Source organism: Macaca thibetana, chromosome 16 (genome assembly GCF_024542745.1).
Source record: "Macaca thibetana thibetana isolate TM-01 chromosome 16, ASM2454274v1, whole genome shotgun sequence".
NCBI lineage: Eukaryota > Metazoa > Chordata > Mammalia > Primates > Cercopithecidae > Macaca > Macaca thibetana.
The window spans coordinates 64,246,487-64,269,312 of record NC_065593.1 but is presented as its reverse complement, the minus strand read 5'-3'; the positions used below and the strand labels follow the sequence as shown (position 1 = coordinate 64,269,312).

General features: G+C 57.3%; 2 protein-coding genes across 10 annotated transcripts in view; one reads left to right on the top strand and one right to left on the bottom strand.

Annotated features, from left to right (window-relative positions):
* Nucleotides 1–19,900, bottom strand: part of GGA3 (golgi associated, gamma adaptin ear containing, ARF binding protein 3) — a 271,030-nt gene extending 251,130 nt beyond the window's left edge. The window contains exon 1 of the mRNA XM_050764239.1: nt 19,897–19,900. The gene's annotated coding sequence lies outside the window, so the exon portion shown is untranslated. The remainder of the gene's footprint in view (nt 1–19,896) is intronic.
* TMEM94 (transmembrane protein 94) overlaps nt 1–22,742 on the top strand; it is an 87,946-nt gene extending 65,204 nt beyond the window's left edge. For 4 of the 9 annotated variants that reach the window (XM_050764159.1, XM_050764162.1, XM_050764161.1 and 1 more), the window contains 29 exons: nt 7,465–7,584; nt 7,892–8,019; nt 8,307–8,443; nt 9,947–10,149; nt 10,788–10,939; nt 11,295–11,397; nt 11,600–11,686; nt 12,878–12,994; nt 13,346–13,402; nt 13,693–13,797; nt 13,947–14,111; nt 14,334–14,543; nt 15,120–15,435; nt 15,564–15,737; nt 16,133–16,235; nt 16,341–16,558; nt 17,297–17,478; nt 17,567–17,705; nt 17,964–18,079; nt 18,233–18,332; nt 18,653–18,761; nt 18,969–19,158; nt 19,406–19,483; nt 19,786–19,871; nt 20,447–20,528; nt 20,848–20,996; nt 21,116–21,394; nt 21,571–21,741; nt 21,921–22,742. In XM_050764159.1, the coding sequence (XP_050620116.1) occupies nt 7,465–7,584; nt 7,892–8,019; nt 8,307–8,443; nt 9,947–10,149; nt 10,788–10,939; nt 11,295–11,397; nt 11,600–11,686; nt 12,878–12,994; nt 13,346–13,402; nt 13,693–13,797; nt 13,947–14,111; nt 14,334–14,543; nt 15,120–15,435; nt 15,564–15,737; nt 16,133–16,235; nt 16,341–16,558; nt 17,297–17,478; nt 17,567–17,705; nt 17,964–18,079; nt 18,233–18,332; nt 18,653–18,761; nt 18,969–19,158; nt 19,406–19,483; nt 19,786–19,871; nt 20,447–20,528; nt 20,848–20,996; nt 21,116–21,394; nt 21,571–21,741; nt 21,921–21,993 (4,149 nt within the window). In that variant the 3' untranslated portion in view covers nt 21,994–22,742. The remainder of the gene's footprint in view (nt 1–7,464; nt 7,585–7,891; nt 8,020–8,306; nt 8,444–9,946; nt 10,150–10,787; nt 10,940–11,294; nt 11,398–11,599; nt 11,687–12,877; nt 12,995–13,345; nt 13,403–13,692; nt 13,798–13,946; nt 14,112–14,333; nt 14,544–15,119; nt 15,436–15,563; nt 15,738–16,132; nt 16,236–16,340; nt 16,559–17,296; nt 17,479–17,566; nt 17,706–17,963; nt 18,080–18,232; nt 18,333–18,652; nt 18,762–18,968; nt 19,159–19,405; nt 19,484–19,785; nt 19,872–20,446; nt 20,529–20,847; nt 20,997–21,115; nt 21,395–21,570; nt 21,742–21,920) is intronic. The other 5 variants (XM_050764167.1, XM_050764165.1, XM_050764166.1 and 2 more) reach the window with 3 other exon arrangements.
* The last annotated feature ends 84 nt before the right edge of the window (nt 22,743–22,826 follow it).

The following is a 22,826-nucleotide window of genomic DNA, read 5'->3' as shown; positions in this document are numbered from 1 at the left end:
TGCCTGTCTCAGCCTCCCAAAGTGCTAGGATTACAGGCGTGAGCCACCGCACCTGGCCAACTCCATCTTAAAAAAAAGAAAAACAAAAAGAAAAAAAGGAAAGGGGAGAGGGCCTGGGGCTTGGGGGTTTCGGGCTCTGGGTCACCTGATAAACCTGATGGAAGCGGCACAGGAGAGCTCAGGTGTGTCAGCTATCCAAAGTGCCTTAGTCTATCCAGATGCTCAGCTTCAGACCTCCAGAGCTGGGCCTGTTCAGTGGCAGACTCCTTGTGGTTCTGATTTGATGGATAGAATTCTTTCACCACCCTGCTGTTCCTCCAAATCCCCACGCCCTGCCAGCGTCCCCCTTTGATGATAGAACACAGAGAGCTGGCCGGGCGTGGTGGCTCATGCCTGTAATCCCAGCACTTTGGGAGGCCGAGGCGGGTGGATCACAAGGTCAGGAGATGGAGACCATCCTGGCTAACACGGTGAAACTCCGTCTCTACTAAAAATGCAAAAAATCAGCCGGGCGTGGTGGCAGGCGCCTGTAGTCCCAGCTACTTGGGAGGCTGAGGCAGGAGAATGGCGTGAACCCTGGAGGCGGAGCTCGCAGTGAGCCGAGATCGCACCACTGCACTCCAGCCTGGGCGACAGAGCGAGACTCCGTCTCAGAAAAAAAAAAAAAAAAAAAGAACACAGAGAGCAAGCCCTGTGATGGGCGTTTGCTGCCTGCCTCTCCTGAGTCAGGACTTCCTTAGAGCCGTGTTATTTTCTCCTCTTGCTCCAGTTAAGCCTGAGCAGTGAAAACAGTGGAATGGGGTTAGTGCTGCCTGAAAAGCATCCGTGTAATTTGAGAAGCAGGGCCTCCCTTCTCCTTGGCATGGTGGGAGTTTTTAGTATGTGGGAAGCTCTGAGAATCTCATGTCACCTTTGGGTACTTAAAGCCAGGTTAGATTTTTTCTCAGCCATCTTGGCCCCAGGAGTCAAGAAAAGGCGACCTCAGCTTGTGTGTGTCAACCTGGATTTCTGTTTCTCAGATAATAAGAACTGTGCCTGTTCCTTTGCTATGCCCTGCCATTGGTGCCCAGGCACATTGGGTACCCAGCCTAACTCCATGCTCTGGGAAAGGCTGGCAGAGCCCAATCACCCACCAACCCATTCTGAACTTCCTTCCAAAAGTATGAAGGTCTTCTGCTCTTATGTCACATGTCAAAGCTGAGGTACAATGAGTAAGAAAGCAGGCCAGGCATGGTGGTTCACGCCTGTAATCCCAGCACTATGGGAGGCGGGAGGATTGCTTGAACCCAGGAGCTCAGGACCAGCCTGGGCAACATGGTGAAACACCATCTCTACTAAAAATACAAACAATTAGCTGGGTGTCTTGGCATCACCTATAGTCCCAGCTACTTGGAAGGCTGAGGTGGGAGAATTACCTGAGCCTGGGAAGTCAAGGCTGCAGTGAGCTCTGATGGCACCACTACATTCCAACCTGGGCGACAGGAGTGAGACCGTCTCAAAAAAACACTAAAAAAACCCCTAGCTGGGCATGGTGGTACACATCTGTGGTCTCAGCTGCTTGGAAACTGAGGTGGGAGAATTGCTTGAGCCCAGAAGATGGGGGCTGCAGGGAGCCAAGATGGTGCCATTGTACTCCATCCATCCTGGGCAACAGAGCAAGACCCTGTCTCAAAGGAAAAAAAAAAAAAAAACGAGCAAGAGAGAGCAGTGACTTGACCCTTAACTCAGACCCCCTGCTGGAGAGGAAGGTGAACGTCTGGGCAGTTGGATAAGCTCAGTTGAAGGCCGCAAAGAGCAGACTGGCCCAGAATGCTGGGTCCCCACCGCAGGGCTGGCCTGTGCGGGCAAGCGCTTCCTTTGGGCGGCATGTAATTACAGAATGGCTTATTTTTCCTCTACTGTGCTGTCTTTAATCACCAGTCTGGAGCTGGTGTCCCTGGCCAGACATAACATGCGGGGGCAGATGCACACAGACAGCTCTGCAGGTGCCCTGCCCGGGAGCATCTGCCACCCTCTGGCCCATACCTCCCACACCTGGAGGGGAGCAGAGCACAGCTTCAAGGTACCTGGGGTAGAGACAGCAAGAGAGCAGATGATGGCCAGGCTGGGTGAGGAGGTCCTGGCTGCTTGGAATGAGGCAGCGGGTGTCAGGACAGCTACCATGTGGCCCACGGGAATCGATGAATGTCCAAGATCTTCAGGCCTGACCAGAGGAGGGACACCTCCCTGGCTCTCTGACTACTCCTCTTAGCCTTTTCTCTGCCTTGCTGGAAATTATCACCTTCCTGAGTGTGGTCCTCATTCCAGGCCGAGCATCTTCCTAGCCGTGTACAGTTGCCTGGTCCTTCCTCTCTTTCTCCCTCCCAGTCTCCATGTCTTGGGTGGACAGCCTTCCCCCTCTGCAGGCCAGCTCTTCCTGCCTCCAGTAAGTTTCTCACTTGATCATGTCTGGAGGCCAGGCCCAGGCATGGGTCATTCCGTCCTGGGAACACTCACATCCATCTCTGTGGTGAGGAAGCTCAGAAGGCTGAGCCTGCGGGGAAGGCACTGGAGGCCTGGGGTCTCAGTGTACAGCGTCTGTCTCCTAGATCCTCGTCTTCCCTGGGGTGGAAGGAACAGACATCCATGCCCACAGACAGGAGAAGGCCTATCGTCTCCTCTTCCTGTTTCTCTTCCTCCCTTACAACCCTCCCTTAAGCTTTCCTTCCCTCCATGTCAGGAGCTCCGGGAGGCAGTAGGACAGGTACAGGCATTCATTTGCCCTGGCCCATGGCCTCTTTGGGAGGCCTCAGGATCCTTGCCAAAGGCGGGTGGGTGCGTTGGAGCATAGTATTTACCCATGTGGGGGTGTGAGGCCCCCGCCCGGAAGGCCATTTCTTTCTGAGCTGAAATAACCAGTTTATCCCCTCTGGGAAGAGGCAGCTCTTATCTTTCTAATCCCCCAAAGCCACTGTGGAGAGCAGGATTAGGGGATATTTAGGCAAGGGAGCTGGGGAATCCTGGGGCCAGGCCCACTTTGGAAGCCAGGCCCTGTCCCTCAGGCCAGCACTGGGGGCTCCACTTGGTTGCATCCTGTGGCAGGGGGACAGCACCCCCGCGCCCAGCAGCCACTCTTAGTTATGGGATGTGCGCCCTGCCAGGGCTGAGGCTAAGTTGCGGAGGAGGGGGTGTGTGTGGAGATAGGCAGGAAGGAGTAAGTCCAGAAGGCTAGAGGGCACAGCCAGGGAAGGACTCTGGGAGACAGAACTGTGGGCCGCAGCATAGGGGGCAGGGAGGGCAGTGAGACGAGGCAGCCAGGGGTCCCCAGCCCCACAGCCTGTGGCCGAGCCTCCTCCGTGGCTGCCCAAAATCCCTTTCCTGGTGCCTGAGGTCTAGGGATTCGCTCTGCTTGCTCAGGAGGTTTTCCGGATGGAAGCTCACATGGATGCTTCTCAGGTGGCCCTGGAAAGACTCACTTCTCCTTCAGGTGCTGCCTTCCATGGGGCTCTTCTTTGTCCCAAGGCCTCAGAGCTGGGGTGTGGTGGCTCACGCCTATAATCAGAGCACTTTAGCAGGCTGAGGAGGGAGGATTGCTTGAGGTCAGCAGTTCAAGACCAGCCTGGGCAACATATCGAGGCCCCATCTCTACAAAAAAAAATGCAAAGGGCCAGGCGCAGTGGCTCACACCTGTAATCCTAGCAGTTTGGGAGGCTGAGGCAGGCAGATTGCCTGAGCTCAGGAGTTTGAGACCAGCCCGGGCAACATGGTGAAACTCCGTTTCTACTAAAATACAAAAAAAAATTAGCTGGGCGTGGTGGCGTGTGCCTTTAGTCCCAGCTACTCGGGAGGCTAAGGCAGGAGAATTTCTTGAACCCAGGTGGTAGAGGTTGCAGTGAGCCGAGATTATGCCATTGCACTCCAGCCTGGGTGACAGAGTGAGACTCCGTCTCAAAAAAGAAAAAAAAAAAAAAAAGCAAAGAAAATTAGCTGGGTGTAGTCCCAGCCACTCTGTAGGCTGAGGCAGGAAGATTGCTAGAGCCTGAGAGGATGGATGCATGTCCATGCCACTGCATCCAGCCTGGGCAGCAGAGCAAGACCCTGTCTCAATTAAAAAAAAAATATACATATATATATGTGTGTGTGTGTATATATATATGTGTATATGTGTGTGTGTGTATATATGTGTATATATGTGTATATGTGTGTGTATACGTGTGTGTGTGTGTGTGTATATATATAATGGGATTCTCTTTATCCCCAGAAATTTTGGTTTGGTAGGTCCGGAGTGGGGCCTAGACATCCACATTTTTAAAAGCTGTGGTGTCTCAGCTACAGATTTTGGGCTGACAGTCCCGATTAAGGTGAAGCCTTGACTAAGCTGCGGAATGCCTCGGGTTGTTCCTGTTGCTGTTTCATTGGGATCATTGCATTCATTCATTCATTCAGCAAGTATTCATTGAGCTTGTGTGTGCCATGCACTGTCTTAGCAGTTGGATGGTGAGGGTGTGTGGAAATGGAAGAATTCAGAGCCTGTTTTTAAGGAATTTGCAGTCTGGCGGGAGAGCAGGCATGTCAATCTGTGATTACAGTTGTGTAAGGTGCAGGCTGCAGGCCAGGTTGCCCAGGACACCATTGACATGTAAACCTCCACTGAAGTGCAGCCCCGGGTTTTGGGAAAATGTCCCAGAGGAGGTGATGTTTGAACTGAGTCTTGAAGGAGAAGCAAGAGTTGTTTGGGGTGGGGCACGTGTTTCTGGCTGAGAAACACATCAAGTATATGAACATGAGCTGGAGGGGCTCGGCTCGTGCCAGAAGGAGCAGGAAAGGAGGCCAGAGAGGCTGGCACGTCTGAAGGGCCTCCAGGAGCACACGCAAGAATCGGACTTGAGCCGGGCGCGGTGGCTCACGCCTGTAATCCCAGCACTTTGGGAGGCCGAGGCGGGCGGATCACAAGGTCAGGAGATCGAGACCACGGTGAAACCCCGTCTCTACTAAAAATACAAAAAATTAGCCGGGCGCGGTTGTGGGCGCCTGTAGTCCCAGCTACTCGGGAGGCTGAGGCAGGAGAATGGCGTGAACCCGGGAGGCGGAGCTTGCAGTGAGCCGAGATCGCGCCACTGCACTCCAGCCTGGGCGACAGAGCGAGACTCCGTCTCAAAAAAAAAAAAAAAAAAAAAAAAAAAAAAGAATCGGACTTGATTTTAAGGGTAAATAGGTCTTTGACCAACCAGGCATGCCCTGCACTGGCCAAGGTGTTCCAGTGGGTTTGGAAAAGTTAGAGAGCGTGGGGTAGAGTTTGGGCAAGCATAAGGCCAGGGTTTGGAATGTTCTAGACGTGAATGGGTGAGACGGTCACTATGGGAGGAAAGGTGACTCTGGCAGTAGAGCCAGGTGGCAAGTTCAAGTTTTTTTTTTTTTTTTTTTTTTGAGATGGAGTTTCACTCTTGTTGCCTAGGCTGCAGTGCAATGGTGCGACCTCGGCTCACCGCAACCGCCACCTCCCGGGTTTAAGTGATTCTCCTGCCTCAGCCTCCCGAGTAGCTGGGATAACAGGCATGTACCACCACACCCAGCTAATTTTTTGTATTTTTAGTAGAGATAGGGTTTCTCCATGTTGGTCAGGCTGGTCTCGAACTCCTGACCTCAGGTGATCCGTCCACCTTGGCCTCCCAAAATGCTGGGATTATAGGCGTGAGCCACCACGCTCGGCTTCTTTTTTTTTTTCTTTTTGAGACAGAATCTGGCCCTGTCACCCAGGCTGGAGTGCAGTGGCATGATCTTGGCTCACTGCAACCTCTGCCTCCCGGGTTCAAGTGATTCTCATGCCTCAGCCACCCAAGCAGCTTGGATTACAGGCATGCGCCACCATGCCTAGCTAATTTTTGTGTTTTTAGTAGAGATGGGGTTTCACCATGTTGGACTGGCCAGGCTGGTCTCAAACGCCTGACCTCAAGTGATCTACCTGTCTCAGCCTCCCAAAGTGCTGGGATTACAGGTGTGAGCCACCATGTTCGGCCCAAGTTCGGGTTTTTGGACATATTGACTCCTAGGTCCCTGTGAAGCAGCTATAGGCCCATTCAGCAGACGGATCCACATTCAGGGTAGTGGTCAGACTTGAAGTAAAATAGGAGTTGTAGGCTTGTTGGTGGCAGGTGATCCATGACTGTGGATGAGGTTGCTCTGGAAACCTACAGAGGGTGGTAATGTGTCCTAGGTGGCCTGTGGGGTAGACGGATGGGGAAGAACAGTCAAAGGAGAAAACAGGAGAGAAGCCAGGAATGGGGGAGTCCTGACAGGGAGAGGCTGGGCCACAAGGTCGCCTAAGATGACGTGGTTGGTCCCTGCATCGTCGGGGTCTACCCCATCCACACCGTGTCCCACTCATCCTTGGTGAGATGGGAGTGTGCCTCTGCACAGTCCTGCCCTGGGAATAGCTGCCTTTTTTTCTAATATTTTAGTGTTACAATATCCTCTCTTTCATGAAATGGTAGTTACAGAAGATGGTGGGTTTTTTTCCTCCCCTGCCCCCTTCTTCCTTCCCTCCGTCCCTCACAGAGTTTGAAGGTTTTTCCTTCATGTCTTTCCTAGGAACAATGAAATGCTAGCATCTCTTTTTGTTGTTGTTGTTTGAGACAGGGTCTCATTTTGTCATTTAGGCTGAAGTGCAGTGGCACAATCACAGCTCACTACAACCTTGACCTCCTGGGCCCAAGTGATCCTCCTCCCAAAGTGCTGGGATTACTGGCGTGAGCCACCACGCTGGGCCAAAAGATAGCATCTCTATGTTAGTTTCCCTCTCTCCATTTAAAAACAGATCTATTTTAGGCCAGGTGTGGTGGTTTACGCCAGTAATCCCAGCACTTTGGGAGGCCAAGGCAGGCAGATCACTTGAGGTCAGGAGTTCAAGGCCAACATGACGAAACCTCGTCTCCGCTAAAAATACAGAAAATTAGCCAGGCATGGTGGTGTGTGCCTGTAATCCCAGCTACTTGGGAGGCTGAGGCGGGAGAATCACTGGAACCCAGGAGGCAGAGGTTGTAGTGATCCAAGATCACGCCACTGCACTCCAGCCTAGGAGACTAAGCAAGACTCCATCTAAAAAAAAATAAAATTGTCCATACAATCAAAGGTTGGCCCCCTTGCAATAAATTGGGAGATCAGTGGTGAGCACAAGCTGGGTGGGCAGGGAGCTCACTGGTGGCAGTGGGGAAAGTGAGTTGGGGAACATGCAATAAAAGAAAAAGTTGTTTTGTTTTTTAACTTAGCTGTAAAGAGTAGGGTAGGAGGCTGTGCACTTGAACAGTTTGTAATTTAGTGGAGATGGACATGGTCACACCTTGAGGGGCCAGAGCTGGTAGGGGAAGAGATGTGAGGATCCCAGAGGAGGGGAAGGATGAAGGGCCAGGGAAGGGGAGGGTTGGGGCCCGCGTGCCTTGCACAGCCTCAGCCTGGCAGTGATGCCCAACGCCTCCTGCTTGCCTGTAGGGCGAGCCTCCCTCGGCCCTGGGCCTGTCCACGCGGAAGGCCCTCAGCGTCCTGAAGGAGCAGCTGGAGGCAGTGCTGGAAGGACATCTCAGGGAGCGGAAGAAGTGTCTGACCTGGAAGGTGAAGCTTTTTCTCGGGACCACCAGAGCCTGGCTGAGATGGCAGGGAAGTGGGAGGCCCCTTCTCAGGACTCTGATGCACCGTCTCCCTGGATGGTGTGACCCAACTGAGGCCTCATGAAATGTTAGAAAGAAGCCGGGGTTCCCCTCAGAATGGCTCCTGAGCCTGCTTGCTGCAGGAGCCCAATAGGATGGAGGCCGGCCAAGGTCAAAGGGAGGGGATCAAGGTGGCCATGGGGGCTGGGGAGGGTGCTGGGGGAGGCGGCCAGATTGGAATGGGACATTGTCCCCTCCCTGTCCCTTCCCAGGAGGTGTGGAGAAGTAGCTTCCTCCACCACAGTAACCGCTGCTCCTGCTTCCACTGGCCGGGGGCCTCACTCATGCTACTGGCTGTGCTGCTGCTGCTGGGCTGCTGTGGGGGCCAGCCGGCTGGGAGGTATGCACCCAGAGGCTGCTCCCCAACCTTTCCAGCTGTCCTGTCCGTCCTGCTGCAGCACCTGGGACGGCCAGGGCTCCGAGGGGGGCTGTCACCCCCAAGCTGCTCCTGGTATGTAAGGGAACCTCCTCAGTCCCTTGACTGGGGTCAGAGGCCTAGCTGGTGTCAGGGCACCAGAACGGGACACTTTCCACAAGGAACTGGGGTGGGAGGGAGCTGTGACCCAGGGGCTGCTGGGTGGGCAAGCCCTCACTCCCTGTGGGTGCCCCTCTCTTTCCTCCCGCCAGCCGTGGGGTAGGGCTGGTGAACGCCTCGGCCTTGTTCCTGTTGCTGCTTCTCAACCTTGTGCTCATCGGGCGGCAAGACCGGCTGAAGCGTCGGGAGGTAGAGCGGAGGCTGCGAGGGATCATTGACCAAATCCAAGGTGAGGTCAAGGGCAGGAATATTGATGGGAAAAGATGACCGGACATATCAAAGCCCTGAGGGCTCCCCTCATGCACCCCAGCACAGACGGGTCGCCTGTGGCCTTGCAGGGGCTGTTGTCATCTGGGGAGTTAGAAGGATGCCCACTCTCTTTTGAGCAGGGCAGTGAGAGCTGTGGGATGGTGGTGGGTGCCCAGGCAGAGGCTGGGCGGGCAGGAAGGCCAACGGTGGCAGGTGGGCCTGCGGGCTGGCTCGTGTTGGGAAACTAACAGGGAAGACCTCTCATGTGGCAGGAGGATGGTTGAAGTTTTCTCGTTCAAGTCCATCTTGTCTGGTGTACTGTGCCGGGAGACATGGGGAGGTGGGCAGAGATACCTGCAGGAATTGTGGTGGGGTAGGGGGCTGGGAGCCTGAGATGGAGCAGCCCAGTTCCAAAAGGGAAGGGAGTTGCTTGGATTTCTGCTTGGCCTTTCATTCAGGCGATGTTTATGCAGCTTGGCTGTGGATTGAGGGTTGTTGAGGCTCTTTTGAGGGACGGTGGCTCCTGCTGTCCAGGGGCATGTCCAGGGCAGGTGCTGTGGGAGAAGCAGCACCCGCTCATGAGACTTTCTCCAACAGAACTGGGTAGTGGACATTTAGTTGCCAAGTGAGAGTTTGTCCTTTCATTCTGAGATGGTTAATTGCAACCATGTGCCAGGCACTGGGAGTGCAATGCTGATGGCAAAAGACGGGCTCTGCTTTCCAGAGCTTAGTCTCCTGCCCAGGAGCATCAGTGGCTCCCTCTTGCTTATGGAAGCCATCCCAGAGGCACATGTGGCCTCCCAGAGCTTCCAACACAGGCCCACCTTCCTCTCCAGCCTCTTCTCTTCCTCCTCATTCTTACATTAAAACTACTCACCAGTCCTAGGCCCGCTGTGTATCAGCCTCTGCCCCTGTGCCTCTCTCCACTGTTCTCTGCTGGGGAGCTTCTCCCTCACTCATCTCCAGCTGACAAAATCTCACCCATTCTTCCAGGCCCATCCCCAGTAATTCCTCTTCCAGGAAGCCATCTCTGATCGCCCCAGCAAATCGATTTGCTCCCTCTTCTGGACTCCTGCAGCACAGGGATCTTTGTTAATGCTTAGCCGTGTTTGCCTTGTTTGGAGTTCCCTGTCCATATGTCTCATCTGCCCCACTGGGTTGAGGCTCGTTGAGGAGCCATGTTGTTGTCTCCACCCTGCACCCCTCACAGACCCTCCGCAGTGTTTGTGAAGTATATCTGAATGGGAGGGGGGTACAAAGAATGACAGCTCCAGGTGTTGAGAGGAGGTAGAGGCTCTGGGGCTGGAGTGGCCAGGTAGGGCTTCACAAGGGAGGCGTCCTTGAAAGCAGGGAAGTGTTGGAACGAGTGGAGGGTTTGCCATGGACCTCCTGGGAGAGGAAGTGGGCAGACAGTGCTGCTGTACCTGACCGGGGTGCAGGGCCATGGCCGAGAGGGTGGTTTCCCTCTTTCCATTCCCCTCAGATGCCCTCAGGGATGGCAGGGAGATCCAGTGGCCCAGTGCCATGTATCCAGACCTCCACATGCCCTTTGCACCATCCTGGTCCCTGCACTGGGCCTACAGAGATGGACACCTGGTCAACCTGCCAGTCAGCCTGCTGGTTGAAGGAGACATCATAGCTTTGAGGCCTGGCCAGGAATCGTTTGCTTCTCTGAGGGGGATCAAGGTAACTTGAGGCTTTCCTTCTCCCCTGGAAATGCGGTGGGAGCATCCACAGGCAATAATGGGAGGGTCCTCAGACTTCATCCTGAAGCTTCCTGGCCAGCTCACTTGGTTTTTGGCACAGGCTCTGGAACATCTTCCTCCACCCTGCTGTTTTGTTTTGTTTTTGTTTTTTTTTGAGATAGGGTCTCACCCTGTCGCCCAGGCTGGAGTACAGTGGCACGATCTTAGCTCACTGAAGCCTCTGCCTCCTGGGTTCAAGTGATTCTCCCACCTCAGCCTCCCTAGTAGCTGGGATTACAGGCATGTGCCACCACACCTCACCTGGCTAATTTTTGTAGTTTTTGGTAGAGACAGGGTTTCGTCATGTTGGCCAGGCTGGTCTCGAATTCCTGACCTCAAGTGATCCACCTGCCTCAGCCTCCCAAAGTGCTGGGATTACAGGTGTGAGTCACCATGTCCGGCCCCCTATGCTGTTCTTTATTCTCGCTAAGAGTCTAGTCCCACAGGCCCTGCCCCAGTAGACTCTGGGCTGATGGCGCCTAACCCCAGGGAATGTCTGTAGTTAGCTGAATTGTCCAGGAAGAGTGACCCCTGATAGGACCCTCTCGTTGCCCCCACTCTCCCACTTGCTGCCTGCAGGATGATGAGCACATTGTCCTGGAGCCAGGAGACCTCTTCCCCCCCTTCTCCCCTCCACCCTCGCCCGGGGGAGAAGTGGAGAGAGGGCCACAGAGCCCCCAGCAGCACCGGCTTTTCCGTGTCCTTGAGACCCCTGTGATTGACAACGTCAGGTAGGGGTGCCGCCCCGCCTCCTGCTGTCCCTGGTGCCTTCTGTGAAGAGGGGGATGAGACTGACAAGGAAGGGGTCCCATTCATCTCGAGGTTCTTTTGAGGGCAGGCATCTCCTTAGGCTCCTGTCTTCAGCATCTTGTGAGAATTCTTAGACTGGGTGGTGCCCTCTCCCAATCTCTACACTGAGGGAACAGCTCTGGAGGTGAACATGGGCTAGGGCCAGGGCAGAGCATGGAACTGCAGGACTCACGGTGCTTGAAGAAGCGGTATCTGGCAGAGAAGCCCAGAATCCTCCCAAGTTGTAGGTTTCTGGCCTCTTTGCCAAGTGAGATTGACAGTCACTTCTTTCTGCAGGTGGTGCCTGGACATGGCCCTGTCCCGACCAGTCACCGCCCTGGACAATGAGCGGTTCACAGTGCAGTCGGTGATGCTACACTATGCTGTGCCTGTGGTCCTGGTGCGTGCAGCAGGGGGCTGCACGGGCAGAGGAGAGGGCTGGACTTGGTGGGGGGAGTCTCAGGGCCACTCACGTGAGCGGGAGTGAATGCAGAGGGTCGCTGAGCGAGCCAGCCTGTGGAGTAGCAAAGGAAGGAAAATGGCAGTGCCTATGACACTCTAGAGGGGCGGGGTCAAGGCTGTGCCTCTGCTGTTCCCAACAGGCCGGCTTCCTCATCACCAATGCCCTGCGCTTCATCTTCAGTGCCCCGGGGGTCACTTCCTGGCAGTACACCCTCCTGCAGCTCCAGGCAAGGACCGCCCTGTCCTCTCTGTCATGCTTCCCTCCGACCCGCAGGGCTGGCTCTTCTCCTAGTATCCTGGCTGTCCCCTCCCTCTCTGCAGCCCAGAGGTCCCCTTAAACTTCAGCTTAAGAACACCTCTTTCTTGGCCGGGCGTGGTGGCTCAAGCCTGTAATCCCAGCACTTTGGGAGGCTGAGACGGGCGGATCACAAGGTCAGGAGATCGAGACCATCCTGGCTAACACGGTGAAACCCCGTCTCTACTAAAAAATACAAAAAGGCCGGGCGCGGTGGCTCACGCCTGTAATCCCAGCACTTTGGGAGGCCGAGGCGGGCGGATCACAAGGTCAGGAGATCGAGACCACGGTGAAACCCCGTCTCTACTAAAAATACAAAAAAATTAGCCGGGCGCGGTTGTGGGCGCCTGTAGTCCCAGCTACTTCAGAGGCTGAGGCAGGAGAATGGCGTGAACCCGGGAGGCGGAGCTTGCAGTGAGCCGAGATCGCGCCACTGCACTCCAGCCTGGGCGACAGAGTGAGACTCCGTCTCAAAAAAAAAAAAAAAAAAAAAATACAAAAAAACTAGCTGGGTGCGGTGGCGGGCACCTGCAGTCCCAGCTACTCGGGAGGCTGAGGCAGGAGAATGGCGTAAACCCGGGAGGCAGAGCTTGCAGTGAGCTGAGATCCGGCCACTGCACTCCAGCCTGGGCGACAGAGTGAAACTCCATCTCAAAAAAAAAAAAAGAACCCCTCTTTCCAGCCAAGCATGGGGACTCTCGCCTGTGATCCCAGCACTTTGGGAGGCCGAGACGGGCAGATCATGAGGTCAAGAGATCGAGACCATCCTGGCCAACATGGTGAAACCCCGTCTCTACTAAAAATATAAAAATTAGCTGGGCATGGTAGTGCGCGCCTGTAGTCCCAGCCACTCGGGTGGCTGAGGTAGGAGAATCACTTGAACCCGAGAAGCGGAGGTTGCGGTGAGCCGAGATCACACCACTGCACTCCAGCCTGGCGACAGAGCGAGACTCTATCTCAAAAAAAAAAAAAAGAACACCTCTTTCCCTTCTTTCCATTCCTGCCCGTGAGAGAGCTGGCCCTTCCTGCCCAGGGAATGGCCGTGGGGCCAGGGCAGCCCTTCCCTTCCCTCCTCCCCAGGCCCAGAGCTCAGGAGCCGTCTGTGTGGTCCGCTCCTTCCCAGGTGAATGGCGTCCTGCCCATCCTCCCCCTGCTCTTTCCAGTCCTCTGGGTTCTGGCAACCGCTTGTGGAGAGGCCCGTGTCCTGGCCCAGATGAGCAAGGCCTCACCCAGCTCCCTGGTAGGTTTTTCCAAGGCGTCTGGGGGAAGTGACAGGAACAAAAAGAGGGAGTTGGCTGTGCCAGAGGACAGGGGCAGAAGTCCAGCCCCACTTTGGGCTCGGCGTGTTGGTCAGCCTGGGCAGCTCTCCAGGCCTCGGGCCCTCTCCATTCCAGAAGGGCCCCTAGGCCAGGCCCTGGGTGTGGGTGAAAGTCTACCCTGGCTTCCACCAGGTGGGGAGTCAGGACGGCCCGGGCCCTTTACCAAAGGGGTTGGGAGCCCCGCTGGTGTGGGCCCCACCTCTGCCAGCTTGGAGAGACCTGTGTGAAGGCGGCTTTTTCCTCACTGAGGACCTCACCCTCTCTCCGTGCAGCTGGCTAAGTTCTCAGAGGACACTCTCAGCAGCTATACGGAGGCTGTCTCCTCTCAGGTACAACGCTGACCCGGGATGGCTTCTCTTGCAGGTCCCTATAGCCACAACCCTGGGACTCCCCTGTTTTTGGCCTTAAAGCCTCCAATCGGGCTCTTGGAGCCCCATGTCCACCCGTTACATGTGGACATAACCTGGGCCTGTTCCCATAATGTGTGCACGCCCTGCCCTAGAGAAGTGCCTCTCCACCCCAACTTCGTGGTGCTCCCCTGGATTTCCCCCTAGAGGCCATCTCCAGGGAAATGAGGCTGAGCCCTAAATGGCCTTGCAGACTTCCTCTCTCTCACCAGGAAATGCTGCGCTGCATTTGGGGCCACTTCCTGAGGGTGCTCCGGGGGACGTCGCCAACACTGAGCCACAGTTCCAGCCTGCTGCACAGCCTGGGCTCCGTCACGGTGAGGGTGGGCCTTGCGGGGAGGAGGCACCTGTTGTGCCCGCCCTGCTCTCTGGCTGGGCCTGGGCTGCCCACTTGCCGCTTGAGTGGCCCCTGGGCAGGGTGGGCCAATGCCAGGCTCCTTTCCTATCCCAAACGCTTTCCATGCAGGTCCTATGCTGTGTGGACAAACAGGGGATCCTGTCTTGGCCAAATCCCAGCCCAGAGACTGTACTGTTCTTCAGCGGGAAGGTGGAGCCCCCTCACAGCAGCCATGAGGACCTCACCGATGGCCTATCCACCCGCTCCTTCTGCCATCCTGAGGTAGAGGAGGAGGTACGGCCGGCTCCCATGGGCCCGACTCTGGGCCAGGCTATTTAGCCTTGGAGCCTGGCCAGGGAGGGTGAGGTTTAGGAGGGCGAAGGAGGGTTCAGCACCATTAGGATCTGCTTCTGGGCAGGTGAGGTGAAGACAAGGCAGCCAGGGGACCTACAAGTATTCTGCCTCCCCGGGCCATGGGAGCCACTGGTCCTAGCCTGTGCTCCTCATTCTCTTCAGCCCCATGAGCGAGACGCCCTCCTGGCTGGCTCCCTGAACAACGCTCTGCACCTTTCCAGCGAGCAGGAGCGTGGCGACTGGCCTGGCGAGGCTCCCAAGCCCCCCGAGCCCTACTCACACCACAGAGCGCACGGCCGCAGCAAACACCCATCTGGCTCCAACGTGAGCTTCAGCAGGGACACCGAGGGTGGCGAAGAAGAGCCCAGCAAGGTGAGAGGAGGAGGTGGCACGGGGCAGCCACGCCCTCAGCCACAGGCCGTCCTGGCCTCCCTGGCCAGCCTGGCACCACAGGGTCTGAAAGAGCAGGCGTCTCTGCCCTCCATCCCAGCACCTCCAGCCTAGGCCAGTGGCCCCCAAGGCCCTCCCCAAGTCTCTGCCGTGAAGTAGGCGGAGCCTCCCCCACCCTTCCATTCTCGTGGTCGCAATCACTGGTGTCCCTATTGGAACCTTCCAAACACACATAGCCCGGGGTTCCCTCTTAGAGATGTTCCCTGGCCACAAAAGATCCCTCAACTGTGTCCTCTTTGGTCTGGCCACCCCTCTTTTTGGCTCCTGCCAGTGTCATGAGATATATTAATACTTCCTAGAAGCAGACAGGAGCCCAAGAAGGACAGGAAGCAGATTTCAGGAGGGAGGGGAGTGGAAGAGAGTGAGCAGGAGCTCTCTCTTGGGAAGAGCGCATTTCAGGGGCAGGAGCCCTCCCCAGCCTTGGGAGGTGGGCGGAGCCAGTGCTGGCTTCCCCCGCACCCTCTCCCAGGCTGAGGCTCCTGTCCACGTTTCCCCCAGACCCAGCCCGGGATGGAGAGCGACCCCTACGAAGCAGAGGACTTTGTGTGTGACTACCACCTGGAGATGCTGAGCCTGTCCCAGGACCAGCAGAACCCCTCCTGCATCCAGTTTGATGACTCCAACTGGCAGCTGCACCTCACCTCCCTCAAACCCCTGGGCCTCAATGTGCTGCTGAATCTGTGTAATGCCAGCGTCACCGAGCGCCTGTGCCGATTCTCCGACCACCTGTGCAACATCGCCCTGCAAGAGAGCCACAGTGCTGTGCTGCCCGTGCATGTGCCCTGGGGCCTCTGCGAGCTTGCCCGCCTCATTGGTATGGGCCCCTGTGGCAGGGGATGGCTGGCTGGACCTGCCTCCTAGAAGAGGTCCAGTACTGACTCCTCATGGGACTTAATGGACCTGGCATGGCATGGCCCTAAGTTCCTGTTCCCTGCCCCTCAGGCTTCACTCCTGGGGCCAAGGAGCTCTTCAAGCAGGAGAACCACCTGGCGCTGTACCGCCTCCCCAGTGCTGAGACAATGAAGGAGACATCACTGGGGCGGCTCTCCTGTGTCACCAAGCGGCGGCCTCCCCTCAGCCACATGATCAGCCTCTTCATTAAAGACACCACCACCAGTGAGCCCTGGCTACCTCGGCCAGCATCAGGCCAAACCTTCCAGAGCTTGGCAGGGGGGCTCTACCCAACTCCACCCATTGCTAGGGAGGCCTGGGCAGATGAAAAGTAGACTGATTCCAAGTGCTCCACTGTGGCAGGGGCTGGACTTGGGGACCAGGGCTGGGATGGTGTTGACTCCAGAGGCCGGGATTGTCCAAAGGATGGGAATATGGTGTCTGCATTCCAAGCCCAGTGGCATTGCAGACCCTTGTTGATCGTGAGTCCCAGGGAGTCTCCTCCTCTGGCAGGGGCTCCTCAGCGCCCTTCTCCAGGAGGACAGTGTGTTGCCTGTCAGGTCAGAGTGAGGGCTGGGGGCTAGGTAGCGACACTCAGGGTTTGAACTCTGTTCCCCCAGGCACAGAGCAGATGCTGTCCCATGGCACCGCTGATGTGGTCTTAGAAGCCTGCACAGACTTCTGGGACGGAGCTGACATCTACCCTCTCTCGGGATCTGACAGGTGGGTGAGGAAGCATGTGCCAGCAGCAAGAGCAGTCACTCTGCCGGGGCACCTGCCCTTCACAGGCGGGACCGCTCACCTCACCTCCACCTGCTTCCCTGGCAGAAAGAAAGTGCTGGACTTCTACCAGCGAGCCTGCCTGTCTGGGTATTGCTCTGCCTTCGCCTACAAGCCCATGAACTGCGCCCTGTCCTCTCAGCTCAATGGCAAGTGCATCGAGCTGGTACAGGTGCCTGGCCAAAGCAGCATCTTCACCATGTGCGAGCTGCCCAGCACCATCCCCATCAAGCAGAGCGCCCGCCGCAGCAGCTGGAGCTCTGACGGTACCTCGTGCGTCTGTCCAGCGGGGCTGGTGCTGGGGCTCCCTTGGGCTGCAGAAGCCCAGGAGCAGGGAGGGCTTCTGTAGGGCGCTGGCACCCCCCACAGCAAAGGGTGCAGTGGCCGCAGCCCCAGGCTGGGGTGCCAGTGCGGCACTCTATCCAGTGACATGGGGAGTCCCTTAGTTTCCTCCCTTATCAGCGGTGCTCACTTGGCCTGCCTCACTGGTTGGTTGTGATGCTCAAGTGGGTAACATGTATCAGAGTGCTTTCCTGGGAAGTCACCAAGCAGCATTCATAGAGCATTAGGCTTGGCAGAATCGGACAGGAGACCAGGTCTCTCACCCCGCCGGTGCAGAGGGGCCCAGAAGCTCCACCACACCACCCCATTCCCACCAGACACACACACTTCCCGGGTTTTTTCAACCCAAGAGACCGTGAATTGAAGCTATTTCTGAGGGTGGGGCCGGTCCCCCAGCCCTGGAGCGGGGCTGGGGCAGAAGCTGAAGCCATGCCCTGTCATGGCTCCCAGCTCGGATTCAGCCACCTGACTGATGCATACCTTTCATTGTCTTTTCTCCTGTGTCTGTCGGCTCCGTGTGTCTTGGCTGTGTGCATCCGTGGCTGTGTGTGGTCCCCTGGGGCCTGTGTGCTCCTTGATTTGGGCGCGGCATCTGTGTGTGTGGCCCTGGGCTGGTTCCTGGGTGTCCTGATCGGGCTGTGTCCTGTGTGTCCTGCCTGAAGAAGGGATCGGGGAGGTGCTGGAGAAGGAAGACTGCATGCAGGCCCTGAGCGGCCAGATCTTCATGGGCATGGTGTCCTCCCAGTACCAGGCCCGGCTGGACATCGTACGCCTCATCGACGGGCTCGTCAACGCCTGCATCCGCTTTGTCTACTTCTCTTTGGAGGATGAGCTCAAAAGCAAGGTGGGGAGAGCCATCCCCTCTGCCACCACTAACTCTGTCTCCCATGGGCTTTTGGACCCATATGTTCATGGCTGTCTGCCCTTCACAGGTATTTGCAGAAAAAATGGGCCTGGAGACAGGCTGGAACTGCCACATCTCCCTCACGCCCAATGGTGACATGCCTGGCTCCGAGATCCCCCCCTCCAGCCCCAGCCATGCAGGCTCCCTACACGATGACCTGAATCAGGGTAAGGGCAAAGGCGTGGGGTGGGGACGGGGTGGTGGTGGGAGGATTCCCCTCCTCAGAGCCACAGCCAGGAAGAGCCTCCCAAGAGCCCTCCAGATAAATACATTCCCTTGGGAAATGGCTGTGATGTCCCTGTGGGAAACAGTAGTCAGCAGGAAGGAGTGGACACAGAGGCAGGAAATTCTCTGCCATCTGCAGGGCAAGGACAGGGCCCCAGAAGGCTGGCCCCAAGGTGAGGGAGAGGCTTTTGTCCCCACAGTGTCCCGAGACGATGCAGAAGGGCTCCTCCTCATGGAGGAGGAGGGCCACTCCGACCTCATCAGCTTCCAGCCTACGGACAGCGACATCCCCAGCTTCCTGGAGGACTCCAACCGGGTACGATGGCAGGATCTGTCTCACGTGTTCCTGTAGTGGTCCCATAGCTGGTCCAGGGGAGAGGTAGAGAGGTAGTGGGCAGGCACATGAAGGGGAGGGATGGAGGGATGCTGGTCCCCATCCTGAAGCCACTGGCATCTCTGCTTTCTCCAGGCTAAGCTGCCCCGGGGTATCCACCAAGTGCGGCCCCACCTGCAGAACATTGACAACGTGCCCCTGCTAGTGCCCCTCTTCACCGACTGCACCCCGGAGAGTGAGTGCTGTGGCCACGGGTACTTGGGCAGCCTGGTCCTTGTGGCTGAGCTCTGCCTGGGCCCAGGCACCCTGTGGGCTCTGGAGGGATGTAGGTTTTCCATGCAGGGAGTGAAGAAACCTGGGCTGGGATCAGCTGCGGAATCTTGTGGGTTGGAGTCAGAAGGGCCAATGTTCACATGATCCCGCTGCTGGGGGTGGGGTTGTTTCAAAGAGGGGCCTACCTCCCATTGCCTCCTGCTGTCCTGTCCCATGGGTCTGCCCAGCGCCCACATGGCGCTCTGCCTGCCTGACTCTTGTGCCCTCATATGCTGTCCTCAGCCATGTGTGAGATGATAAAGATCATGCAAGAGTACGGGGAGGTGACCTGCTGCCTGGGCAGCTCTGCCAACCTGCGGAACAGCTGCCTCTTCCTCCAGAGTGACATCAGGTCAGGGCGGGACCCTGGAGCCTGTGGGCCAGCCTCTACCTCCCACACCAGAGGGTCAGATGGGCCTGCATGGGGCTGGGGGTGTGTACCATGGCCGACCTCACCCTGGCTGGGACCAATGCACTTGGGCACGGTGGGAGAAGAGGGTGGGGTGCCCAGTCCTGTGGGAGATGCAGCTGAAGGGTGTGTGTCTCCCACCCTGAGCAGCATTGCCCTGGATCCCCTGTACCCGTCCCGTTGCTCCTGGGAGACCTTTGGCTACGCCACCAGCACCAGCATGGCCCAGGCCTCGGATGGCCTTTCTCCCCTGCAGCTGTCAGGGCAGCTCAACAGCCTGCCCTGCTCCCTGACCTTTCGCCAGGAGGAGACCATCAGCATCATCCGGCTTATCGAACAGGTGGGTGCTTTGGCAGGCAAAGGAGGAGAGACGCAGGACCCGCCCGGGGTGGGAGTAGCAGCACAGGACCTATTTGGGGGACCTCATGCCCCAGCCCTCCGAGTGGGCTCTCCCAGGCAGTAACATTCGCCTCTGCTCCCCTCATAGAAGCATCCTGGGAGTCTGTCTCTGGGCTGAAGTGTGTCACCTGTTGGGCCTGGGAGAGGACAGGCAGACCCAGCCATAATCTGTCCCTCTTGGTCCCTAGGCTCGGCACGCCACCTATGGCATCCGTAAGTGCTTCCTCTTCCTGCTGCAGTGCCAGCTGACTCTCGTGGTCATCCAGGTGAGGTGGGGCCCGCACAGGCATCACCCCCGTGCCACTCGCCCCTTCACTCAGGGGCCAGCTGAACATCTGAGGAGGGAGGCTGGGGGTAGCAGTACAGTCAAGGGGCCCCCAGAGCCCTGTGAAGCCCCTGGGCTTTTGGAGATGACACTCACTGGCAGAACAGTATTCCCTCCGGCCCCACTTCCCTCTGGCAGGATGTGAGCATCTATCTGGGCCTGGGGCAAGGGAGCTCAGGGGCTCCTATGCCCTTATTATTTGCCTGAATCGAACTGTGGCTCTTGGCTTCTTTCCTGGTTTAGTTCCTTTCTTGCCTGGTCCAGCTGCCGCCACTCCTGAGTACCACTGACATCCTGTGGCTGTCCTGCTTTTGCTACCCTCTGCTCAGGTGAGATGCCGTGCAGCTTCTCCACCCCCCAAGCCCAAGCTGGAGGTGTCTGGATGTCACTGTGCAGCCCTAGGAGCCCAAGGTTCTGGAACTGCTCAGGGCTCACCTCCTCTGGTACAGGAGACATAGAGGGAACCCCCTTTGTCTTTTTTTTTTTTTTTTTTTTGAGATGGAATCTCACTCTGTCACCCAGGCTGGAGTGCAATGGTGCAATCTCTGCTCATTGCAACCTCCGCCTCCCGGGCTCAAGTGATTCTCCTGCCTCAGCCTCCTGAGTAGCTGCGATTATAGGTGCCCACTACCACGCCTGGTTAATTTTTGTATTTTTAGTAGAGTTGGGGTTTTGCCATGTTGGCCAGGCTGGTTTTGAACTCCTGACCTCAAATGATCTGCCCGTCTCGGCCTCCCAAAGTGCTGGGATTACAGGTGTGAGCCACTGCCACCCAGCCTTTGTTTTACTCCATCCCCTCGCCAGACTCGACCTCACACGCAAGACTCCCTAGAGGCTCCCTCTGTGAGAATTGAGGGACAGAGGGTCATTGTCACCATCCCTCTACGTGATCTCTGCTTTTCAGCATCTCTCTGCTGGGGAAGCCCCCCCATAGCTCCATCATGTCTATGGCAACAGGGAAAAACCTCCAGTCCATTCCCAAGAAGGTAAGCGAAGCAGACCCCATGAGCCTCGCAAGTGAGCATGGAAGGGACTGAGGGTTGGGGGAGGAGAGAGGGGCTAATCTGGAAGGCTCTGGATGGGAGACTTCAGCAGAACTGGGAAGCTGGCACTTGGTTCCTAGTCTTCCCCCAGATCAAAGAGGAGGTGGCGGCACAGAGCTGGGAAAGATCCTTGCTGGGCCGTGAGCTCCCTATACCCCAGGCCTGACCATTTACTAAGAGCCTGTTGAGTACGTGGAAGAGCTAGGAGCAGCCGGCAGAGGGGCTGTGCGCCCCAGGAGTGACTGGCCTTGTTCCCCGGCAGACCCAGCACTACTTCCTGCTCTGCTTCCTGCTCAAGTTCAGCCTCACCATCAGCTCGTGCCTCATCTGCTTTGGCTTCACACTGCAGAGCTTCTGTGATAGCTCCCGGGCCCGCAACCTCACCAACTGCTCCTCCATCATGCTGCCCAGGTGGGTCCCAGCCCCGGAGATCCACCCATCGCCTGCCTCGCCTCAAGGCTTCCTCCCTCCCCTTCCTCCCTACCTCCCTGCGGCCCCAGAGGGGCTGAGCCCATGCCTCACTTTGGCAGCAACGACGACAGGGCTCCAGCCTGGTTTGAGGACTTTGCCAACGGACTGCTGTCGGCTCAGAAGCTCACGGCCGCCCTGATTGTTCTGCACACTGGTGAGAGGGCTCCCTGGGAGGGCACAGATGATGGTGGGAGAGGAGCTCCACTATGGAAGTCTGACCCCCACATCGCCCCACTTTCCCCAGTCTTCATTTCCATCACCCATGTGCATCGCACCAAGCCCCTGTGGAGAAAGAGCCCCTTGACCAACCTCTGGTGGGCCGTGACAGTGCCTGTGGTGTGAGTATTGCTAGGATGGAGGGCAGAATGCGGGCTGGGGAGGAGAGGGGTTTCTGCAGGGCTAGGATTGGAGGGCGGGACCGGGGCCAGAGGTTTAACTGTGCCCTGCCTGAGCTAACTGCTGTACCAGGAAGCAGGCAGTGTCAGGGCTCACACGGGGCCGCTGCCTCCCACAGGCTGCTGGGTCAGGTGGTCCAGACGGCCGTGGACCTGCAGCTCTGGACGCACAGGGACGGCCATGTCCACTTTGGCCTGGAGGACGTGCCCTTGCTGACATGGCTCCTGGGCTGCCTGTCCCTGGTCCTTGTGGTGGTGACCAATGAGATCGTGAAGCTACATGAGATTCGGTGAGCTGGCAGCAGGGCGCCTCCCTCTGGGCTCAGGCGTGTTCCCTAAACCAGTCACTCCCTTGGCGACACTCCCCCACCTTTCCGCTGCCCATCCCTCCCTTCTCCTCTGTTGTCCTGCCCTGGCCCCTGGTCTAAGGATCGTTGCCAACCTGTACTTTAATTTCCTGCCCCACCAGGGTCCGAGTCCGCTACCAGAAGCGACAGAAGCTGCAGTTTGAAACTAAGCTGGGCATGAACTCTCCCTTCTGAGCCACTGGCTGTGGTGGCCGTAGTTGCCCCCATCCCTGGGGCTAAAGCCAGACCCATTTCTGAACAGGGGAGTTGGTATCATGAATGTTTCCGGGTTTGCTGCACCCGTGGCACTGGAAGCCCAGCTCCCCGTGTCAGACCCCGCTGTCTTCCTGGGCCCTGGGGCTCACTGTGGAGGAGCTGACGGCTTGGGCCCTTGGCCAGTCCTGGCTCTTCTCTGGGCCTCACCAGGGACACTCTTGAATGTATGGCCTCAGGCGCTCCCTAGAGGGGCCCTCAACCCCCTTACCTGTGGGCTGCCCCCTTGGGGATCCCCTGCCCCCTTGGGGATCCCTTGCCCCCCAGTGCCTCTGCTCGTGGGTCCCTGGACATGGCCTTGAAGCGAACCTTCTTTGGAGAAGCAACAGCAGCAGCCTTGGCCAACGCGTCCAACTCCCAAGGCTGCCGTGGAGGGCAGGGTGGTGGTGCTTGCCTGGATGTGGCCCCGAGTGCCTCCCCTCCCTCCCTCTGCGGGGGAGTCTCCCGCCTGAACCTGAAGACGGAGCAGGGCCCCGCTTCGCCCTGGAGCCTCTTCCTGTGCCTGGCTCAAGCTGGCTGCCTGTCAGTCTGGGGGAATCTGGCCCAGGTCTCCTCAGCCTCTGCCCCAGTTCTGGGAGAAGTTTCTACTGGTGTATATTTTTTACTGGAAATGAGCCTTTTAGGAATGAATGTAGACTGGTTTGTATTAAAATGTGTCAATTGCTAAGAAACACCTGTGGCTGGTCTGTAAGGCCACTGCAGGGTCTGCCCACCCATGGCGGTGGCTGGCAAAGGGAGGCCTCAGCCTTCCTCCA